At 39.1% G+C, this 9,792-nt stretch overlaps 1 protein-coding gene across 1 annotated transcript; it reads right to left on the bottom strand.

Annotated features, from left to right (window-relative positions):
* Positions 1–2,824: 2,824 nt before the first annotated feature.
* On the bottom strand, positions 2,825–5,871 carry LOC147866368 (uncharacterized). The gene is made up of 3 exons (XM_087316810.1): positions 4,394–5,871; positions 3,372–3,533; positions 2,825–3,240 (listed from the first exon to the last, which is right to left on the bottom strand). The coding sequence occupies exons 1-3, from the start codon at positions 5,284–5,286 to the stop codon at positions 3,120–3,122; spliced, it is 1,176 nt and encodes a 391-aa protein (XP_087172936.1). The 5' UTR covers positions 5,287–5,871; the 3' UTR covers positions 2,825–3,119.
* Positions 5,872–9,792: the final 3,921 nt, after the last annotated feature.

Raw genomic sequence — 9,792 nt, 5'->3', positions numbered from 1 at the left:
TCTGATCCGACGACGATCTACTGTGACAACCTCAGCAGCATACCAGCTTGCTAAGAACCCTATCTTCCACTCTCAGACAAAGCACATCGAAGTGCATTACCACTGCTTGCATGAGCATGTCCTCTCTAGTGAAGTGGAACTGCAATATGTTTCGACTAAAGACGAACCGAAGACAACCGATTCTATTAATGGTGAAGACGAATCGGAGACAGCCAATTTGGAGAAAGGGTTTGATTGGGACGAGTCGAATCATATGAAGCCCAAAAGGATAAGTAGGCAGTCGAAGTCGACACCGATACGAAGGAGCTGACGGGTCAAAGGGCACAAAATCCGAAGAGGCAAGGAGAAAGCCATCGAGGGCCTTGGGAGCAAGCAAGCTGACCAAATGGGTCGAGGAGCGCAGGACCGAACGGGCCAATGAGCACGAGCAAAGAGGCGTGAAGCTAGGAGAGGCTGGAGTGATGGACTAGCTGAAGCTAACGAGGAACCTTAAGTTGAGCTTGAGGGGGAGTACTGAGATACATGCTCAACAAGAGCCGGATCGCTTAAGAAGCCAACAACCGAATCGGTTGAGGAGGATCCATTGCAAAAGCCAAATACTAGAGTGGCTGAATAAGCCGGCATGCCGTTAGGTCCTATATTCCTATTAATAGTAATGGGTATATTTTAGGAATTCAACATCATATGCTCTTTATGAGCATTCAAGTACGTGTCAGTACTTGTGTCAGGCCGATGTCAAGGCTTGTATAAAAAGTGCTCATTGAGCACATTGTATGTATAGAGTGTTATTATTTTGAATAATATTTTTGTTGTCTGCTCTCTCTCTCTCTCTCTCTCTCTCTCTCTCTCTCTCTCTCTCTCTCTCTCTCATACCTTCTCTATCTATTCTCCATCTTTGTGTTTTCCCTAACTATCTTTTGGTGTTCGGTTGTGTCTATTGTTAGCTTCCACATACGTAACTCATTACAACTCACTAGGCTCCTCTCATGCCTCATCTAAAAACTCGTGTATTTAGCTCACTTGACTTGCCAACCCCTTTCAACGACTTTCCTCAGTATGATGCAAACTGAACCTTGCACTCTGTCTTAATGGTTACATACACAATCACGGAATGAAAGAAAAGGGGATTTCAAACTAACAATATTCAACTACAATGAATATATGATTAAGAACAAAAATAATTAAAGATTATTTACAATTGTGGAAACTATTGTGGGATTACAAAGGAAATGAAATAGTAGGAAGTCCTCCAAGTTTCATAGCTTGAGCTTTGACAAATGGTTGCCTCACCTTTTGTTGATGTAGCTTTTCACTCCTCTCATTTCGCCTTCTCTCCTCTAAAAATCATCATGCTTTGCCTCTCATGTTCCTCCATACAATAAGAACAAACCCTCAACCTTAAGTTTCGCTCCTTACTCAAAGTCCCATAAAACCCTAACAACCCTAAAGTAGAATAGTCTTGAAGGATCCTCTACACATTCACCACCTTCAACATGTGGTCAACTAGTTCCAACATGGAATCAATTCTCCCTCACAATTATATGAAGAATGTTTGCACTACATCATTTCCATGCAAGGGATTCCATGCTGGTTGAAGGAATCATGACCACCAAGTTCTTTGAATCTATTGGTTCCACTTGCATGACCTCTAAATTGAGTTTAATAGCTTTTTGAAGCTCCTATGAGTCCATTGTGGTGGATGTTTTGAACTTCCATGGCATCTAGTTCATCTCCTTGAACTTTCCTTCTAAATTGCAAGTAGTTGTGGCTTGTCCCTAGTACGAGTTTCAGTTCACTCCAACAGGAGTATGTCCCCCTTCCAATTGCAGTCACCATTGTCTTTCATTCCACTGCGTGAGTAAACACAAACCTTGTTTAATCACCTCCAATTTTACACCTATCTCTCCTTCCATAACTTTTATATATAACTACAAAACCTCTAAAGCTTTGGTGCCATGTTGGAGTATCAATCATCGATCCCTCCTGTCACTTTTCCTTAGGATTGCAATCATTGATTCACATACATCATTCTCATTTGATTTTACTTCCGTCGATACAAACTTAATCTACTATTAAAAAGTAAAGACTTTACTATAGGCCTTATAGGTGAGGAGGAAGATAAAGGTGATTTTAATGTTTTATTCCATTGACTTGTATTCCCACACACAATTGTTCAAAGACACACATGCACACACACACACACATGTATTAACGTTTCTAAAGGAGAAATATTCCCTATGAGATTGAAACAAAGATATAGATTACACTCCCCTAGTACTATGAAAGAAAGCAAGGGACAAAAACACACTTCTCAAGTAGCCCTCAAAGGCCAAAATAGAACAAAAACTTACAAAAATGCATTAATCTATTGTTATGGAAAAAGTATAGGGATTGAGAGAGAGAGAGAGAGAGAGAGAGAGATTTCCACCACTACTCATGGTCTTGTATAAACATATTAAACACCTCAACATATTGCTAAACAAGGTCAATGGTGTTTTCATGACAAATGCACAAGAGAAAAGAAGTTTACCTTTCCTGATGCTTTTGAGGAATCATTTAAATTATGTTTTAAAATATCATGATGTGGTCTTCATTACCATGTCGAGGCTTATCTCTGTGTGCATACATGTGCAATCTAAGCACAAAAATGTACATTAATAAAGTAAGAGGTTTATAAGAAAAGACACTACACTACTTTACTACATGTCAATTCTAATTTTATAGTGATTCCTAGACCTTAACATAGTAATTAATAGTAACCCTTAACAATGATGAGATTTATAAAAGAAAGATGGAGGTTGATTATGTGTGCCAGAACAAGATGTCGTAAAATATAAACTGACATGAATATGTTGAAGAAACAAAGTGCGGAATATTTACAAGCCGCAACTTTAAGTCGACAAATGATTTATAAGATTGTAAGTGATGATAGAGTACATGCCATATGCTAGTATGGCAAGGTCAAGCACACTATTTTTGGCTTGGTTCCTAAATTGAAACGACTTGAAAAATACTACCAACCTTATACCCACCAAAGTTCATTCAATGCTTATGAGTGTACACTAGTTGATACTTGTTCGCCATCCACTTGAAGATTAATCAATCTCCACTTGACAATGTTATGAGTTGGGTGCAGGATGATTATGTTTTCCTTCATATGTAAACATTACTTCACTCTTTGATTGTTGTTGTATGTGCTTTTTAACTGTGCATCCATCATGTGCGCACTTGTAATAGCTTCTGTGATCACCAAACACGGATTTAAGTAATTTAATAGCCATGAGATCATGCTCACACTTCATTGATTTGTTAATCATGTCAAATTTTAATTCTCTCAAGCTCTCTTAAGCTAACATCAAATGGCATCATACCTTGAATGCTCTTCATGCTTTATAATCTTCTGTCCATATTTTCTCCAAACATAACCATCAGGTAGACTGAGATTAATAGTTTGCACAATGATGCCAATTCTCTCATGGTCTTCGAAACAATCATCAATAGCAGATTTTGTTGCTTTACGTTTTTTTGAGGTCCTACAAAGCCAAGTCAAAACCAATGAGCCTTCGTCAACTCAATATGTACAACTATAAAGAAAAGTCAAACTCAATAAACCTTCATTGACTCAGGGTATACAACGAAGCACATGAATGTGTCACAAGGAACTTTTTGTAATAAGATGGTGCACATCTAGCTAGATATGCAAAAATGGGCGATGTCACTACACCACCATCTAACTAAGCATGATAAATGGATGCTAGACTAGACGTTAAATTCGTTGTTGTCGTCAGATGGCTTCACTAGGTAGCTAGATATAATGCAATGCTACATGGATCCTACCAAGGTCTTGTGCAAAGCAAAACCCACAATGTAGGCAACATCGGCTATAACTATACATGAAAACCTAGCCAAGGCCGAAAATGGAGGCAATCATACCTTTACGTAGCAGTTATCGCAAAGCTCCGTGTGCGCCAATGTTGTGATTACAAAGAGCGGATCGAAATAAAAGCTAAATAGGGAATTTACATTTGTGAACGAAGAAGCACAGATGATGCGTATAGTAGGGCTCAGGAGTAAGCAACGGAAAAGTGTGAGCCACGCATGAGGGTGTCGAGGACGAGTGTGAAAGTGTTTTGTTGGGACAAGGGTTAGTTGGTGTAGATGGACATGTGTGTGTGTGTGTGTGTGTGTGTGTGTGTGTGTGTGTGTGTGTGTGTTTGGAGGCAACTAGTAACTATAAGGTTGTCCAAAGGTCTTAGGTAGAACTAACTAACATATGTGAAGAAGGACGGACTTAATTGGAACTAACTAGCATTGAGTAGAGAAGTGAAGGACTTAGTTGGAACTAACTAACTAGCCTGACTGTATAGTGAAGTGAAGGAGGAACCAAACTTACCCAATTGGGGAACTCGAGACATCGAGAGGCGACGCAATGTTATGGTAGCTCCCATAGCTACTTGCAGTGAAGCTACAGTTTGAGGTCTCATATGGCGATGGCGATGGCTGTTGGGCGAAGCTAAGCGTCATTGGGCCATCATTGTAAAGAGGTGCAGCCGCCACCGCCGGAGGAGGAGGAGGTACTCGTAGAGGAAGCTGCGCCATGGAAGCATGATAATGATGATGATTGGTGTGCATGCCCATCCAATTGCCATGCATTTCATCATGGCTGGGATTGATGGTGGGTGATGGTGATGGTGATGATGATACAGGATCATGACGATGATAATGATGATGATGATGATGATGGTAAAGATCATCATCATGGGTGTGTGGATTAAATTGCTCATAATTATCACCAGTATAAGATTCACAATTCAAATGGAGATTAGGGTTTCCATTCTCATGATTCCTACTCACAACCGGATTGATTTCTATAGATGCCTCTGCCGGGCTATCTTCTGCAAGATCTTCGCCCGCCGAATAATCTTCTTCTTCTTCGTGATGACTGTTAGATCTGCAGTGATTGGTTTTGATGGGGAGGTCGTCGTTGATGAGCAGAGAGACCAGTTCTTCGAGGTCTGGGAAGTCGGGGGTCCCTGTGACAGCGGAGCTACTGTAACTCTGATCGTAATTGATATAGCGATGGTGCTCGTATTCGAAATCCTGAGAGATGGAGAAATTGTGGTTGATCTGCAGACCATTTACTATCTTACCTGATTCCTGGTCCTCGTATTCGAAATCGTGAGATTTTATGGAGCAATTGTGGTGTATTTGTAGACCATTAACTAGCTCGCCTGATGCCTGATCCTCATTGTCTTCATTGTTTTGGAAGACATATGGAAAGGCCATATAAGTTTGGGAGATTCTGGATGGATGGAGAATACAGATACAAGTTTAGGATTCAGCAGCAGATCTAATATGAAAAGGACGATCGGGAAAAAAATTACAGTGGGATTAGATTAACGCTAATTTAGTAGCAGGTAGCTGAGTCTAGTTAAAAAGACCTGGTCTGCAACGTGATTAAGATGTGCTCATCGATTTTGAGAGCTTACTGTGCGCTGGTAATTGAGCCTAATTAACGGGTTAGAATCTAGATATATATAAATATAATTGAGGTTAACCAGCGGGGTGATTAGGGGAGAAATTAATGAAGGATTAAGTCTAGGTATCTGTGTCTATCGGTGAGTGATGTAACTAAAGATGTCTCCTAAAGAGAAAGCTGTAGAGTGTGAAGGAGGGGAGAGTTTACGAGGATAATTAGGAAAGGGGAACGAGATTAAGGCAATTACGGAGAGATCAGAAGAGTGAGTTAGCAGAGGCTTGATGAGTTCGTTCAATTTAGGTTCAGAAGATGAGTGGTGGCTGGTTTAGTTAGTGTAGAACAGATTAAATGAAGATGGGGGGAGATTTAAGGAGAGATTAAGGAGAGATTAAGGAGTGGGTGAGGAGGAGATTGTCTATGAGGAGTGGGTGAGGAGAGAATTGGAAAGATGAGAGGGTGATTAAGGGGTATGTTTATTTGGGGGGGGGGGGGGGGGGATGAGGAGTGATTAAGGGGGGTGATTAAGGGGGGTGATTAAGGGGAGGAGGAGCGAGTTAAGGTAAGCTGAGGGGAGGGCTAAAATTTGGGGCTCTTTTAAATTGCGAAGGTGGGGAGGAAGGAGAGAGAAAGAGAGAGAAAGAGAGAGAGAATTATTAGACGGGAAGAAGAAGGACAGGAGAAAGTAAATAATAAAGAAATGGGGAGCGAGACAATTAATTAAGAAAATGGGCGAAGGCTCGAAGAAACCCCGCGTCGAGGGTCACTTTCTAGCGTCTATGTATCTGTGTATGTATGTATGCATGCGTAGTATATGTATATGTATATACATACACATACATATCCGTATGTATGTATGTATGTATACTATATGTACATATATATATGTATATACTACACATATATATGTATGTACATGTATTTATATATAGATACATATATGATATAAGTATGTACATGTATTTATATATAGATACATATATGATATAAGTATGTACATGTATTTATATATACATACATATATGATATAAGTATGTACATGTATTTATATATACATACATATATAGAGAGGAGGTATATAGGAGATATATACACATTCAGAACACGAGGGAATGAGAGACACACAATTGTGATGCCCTTTTTTCCAATTTCTTTCTATTTAAATGCTTTTAATCTTGCCCCCTCCCCCTCCCTTTTTTTTTTAATTTGTTTTCCAGAACTGAAGAAAGGAAGAAGGAAAGGGGGAACGAACCCTCAATTTCAACGTGCGCTTTTTTTTGGAGGGGGGGGGGGGGGTAGAAAGAAGAAAGGGCGAAGCCATAAAATAAAAAGAGAGGATAGAACATATAATATATATACATAAATAATCAAAAATGATATAAAAGGTTGCTTATGGAGTCGCTCAACACATCGAGGAGTGCATTTCACGCTTCATTTCTCATTCACACACACACACACACACACACACACACATATGTATATGCTTTTTTCTCTTCCTACTCCTACTACTACTTCTTCTTACATTATCCATGCCACGCACACACACATCTAGGCGTCTTCTTACCGCGTATTCCATCTCGTTCGTCCATTTTGTTGCATCTCATCCCTTTTTCCTCTCTCCCTATCCCCCCCCCCCTCTCTCCTTTTTAGTTTCTTCATAATGAATGTTTTGTGTGGATCACCATGGACTATCGTTGACTACTCGAAGGCACTTGAAAGCATACACATGTACGAGGCGGTTCAGCTGAGGGTTCGGATCCTCTTTTGTTTGTTCGGCTTCTAGTCTCGTTGATCATCGAGTATCAAACCGAAAACAAAAACGATTTGGGGGTCATTTAGATGGGGTCAAGGAAGCAACGTTCCAGAGGGGTAATAGTTTGGTCATTTGGGGGCTTCAAGGAAGCAAAGTTCAACGTATAGTTCTCTTTGTAAACAAATTGTCTTCCTTTCTTGGCAAACTAGGGATTGCGTTTGCAATGTGCGGTCTAGATGTTAAATAAGTGAGCCTCAAGGTTCTCAAGTAGTATTAAATCTAAGGTCTCTAAAACCTTAGCAATGGGTCCTTATTACCCTTAGTTGGAACACTAAATTCTCACTATTAACTAGTTATAGCATTGGGCACTTTCTCATTAAAACCCCTAGTCGGGTTCTCTTAAACCATAGTTAGGGTTGTGCACTAATTAATAGAGTCATGGTTAAGACATTTAGTTGTTTCTAAATCCTATTTAGGGGAGAGGACTAACAATGGAACCATAATTGTGGGATCTTAATCGTGTGCCTGGGTAAGCTCAACTTTGAAACTTGACAAGAGTAAGATACTAATTGCGAAATCCTAAATATAAGAGACAATTATGAGAATTTAAACCTTCTCTCAAGCCCTTAATAAAGCTAAATCTTGGAATTAGGGTTGCATAGACTTGGAGTAGAGCCACTCACTAATTGTTGCAAATAGCCCCAGAAATTCATGAAACACTATACCCATTGTTACAAACTTGAACCCACAACCTTAACAATGTAGACCATTAAACCACCACGATTGAATTTCTAGGTTTACTAGACTCATTTATTTGATAATTATTCCAAAACTCAATACGTGGGAGTTTGTTGTCAGAGATTAGGACTTGACTTATGAACGACCATAACTATAGATCGATTAAACACATTTATAGCCCCTATATAAATGAGCACTTGGATGGAAACAGTAAATCAACAATCATTCACATATACATGTATCTAAATTTGAGAATTGTACTAAGATGAAAATTTGCGAGGACTAATGTGTTTGGTCAAATAGGGTCTTCAATAATAGCAAAATTTTCACCTCATGCTTTGCCGTACAATTCATTGTGTTGTTCAATTTGGCATTGTTTAACCTTTAATGAAGGGAACTTAATAAATGTTAAATGCTAGTTAAATTTGGTCAAGAATTTAGTAATATTTTGTTGTAGTTAGAACATTGATTGATTGTTAAACGATAACTTTTGGATGGGTGGGGATTAGGAATCGGCAACGATTTGATTTTGCCTTAACTGGTTTGGCATTCTCCAAACCAAACCGATGAAGCCTTAATTGGTTTGGGAATTTTCAAACTTGAACCGAACCGGTTTCTAAACTGGTTCAAGAGCTTTAGGAGCTAGTTTAGACAAACCAATTAGCCTTAACCAGCTTGTGAACTGGTTTAGCCCAAACCGGTTCGGTTTGGCTTGAGCCATCCAAACCGAGCTCAAACTTGTTATGGAAGCTCAAACCTGACTAAACCTAACCAAACCAAACCACCAATTTGTTTAAGAACGGTTTAATGGCTCGGTTCAAGCTTGAGTTGGGTCGTTGCCGACTCCCAGGAGGTATTGAAAATTAGGATGGTTACAATTGTGGGATGGGGCTGAGCCTATGGCAAGAATTAAACTTGGGTTCTCTTCCCATAGTTACAATTAATTGTTAAACCATAACTTTTGTATCATTTTGCTACATATATAGGACTAAAGGTTGTTAATATATTATGAGACGGGGTTAAGCTCCCCAAGAGAATTGAACTTAAGTTCTCTTGGCAGCGTTGGAGGATGGGTAGTTGAAACCCAATTTAGGATGATTACTACTCTAGATGAAGGTCAATCCCACATGTCAGCAGGATCAAAAGTGGGTCCACTAAATTTTATCACTTTAATGGTTGATGCCAAATCTAGACAAAGAAAGATATATTAAGGTCTTGTGTGTGTGTGTGTGTGTGAGAGAGAGAGAGAGAGAGAGAGAGAGAGAGAGAGATGTAATATTGACCTTTTTACATACAAAGCCAATTTAGGATGGTTACTAATCTAGAACAAGGTCAAGCCCCACATGTAAGAAGGATCAAAAGTGGCTTCTCTCAATTTTATTACTCTTGTGAGGGACACCGCATTTTAATGGTTGATGCCAAATCTAGAGAGAGAGAGAGAGAGAGAGAGAGAGAGAGAGAGAGAGATGTAGTATTGATTTTTTTACATACAATTAATATAATTGTGCGCTTTTAACAAAAAAAGAAAAAGAGATTATGATGATGATGATGAAACCACTCTAAAGAGCATTTAGCATGTATGACTAAGTATATAAAATACTTGTGTTCGGTGACCGCACTATAATAACACCTAATTCTAGGAAAAATTTCTACCTATTTTTGGAGGTCCAAGCTTGTAAAATTTGGCTAATGTTGGAAGACGAAAATACCAAAAAATCTATAGCAAATAGAGATGGTATATATATCTATGTAGGATATGAATATTTTAATTGTCAACCCAATATTTTAATGTACGAGGGCACCTTTCCCCCGAACACAAATCTTA

The sequence above is a fragment of the Azolla caroliniana genome, unplaced genomic scaffold (genome assembly GCF_043228905.1).
Source record: "Azolla caroliniana isolate FFs.n. ecotype wild unplaced genomic scaffold, voAzoCaro1.0.p SCAF_3, whole genome shotgun sequence".
Lineage (NCBI taxonomy): Eukaryota > Viridiplantae > Streptophyta > Polypodiopsida > Salviniales > Salviniaceae > Azolla > Azolla caroliniana.
This window is presented reverse-complemented; position numbering and strand designations above follow the sequence as displayed.

Coding starts and splice junctions, on each gene's coding strand:
- LOC147866368 (XM_087316810.1), bottom strand. CDS start 5,286: ATGGCCTTTCCATATGTCTTCCAAAACAATGAAGACAATGAGGATCAG. Junction 3,534..4,393: donor GTCTCGAGTTCCCCAATTGG/GTAAGTTTGGTT, acceptor TTGGCTTTGTAG/GACCTCAAAAAAACGTAAAG. Junction 3,241..3,371: donor AAGCATGAAGAGCATTCAAG/GTATGATGCCAT, acceptor TGGTGATCACAG/AAGCTATTACAAGTGCGCAC.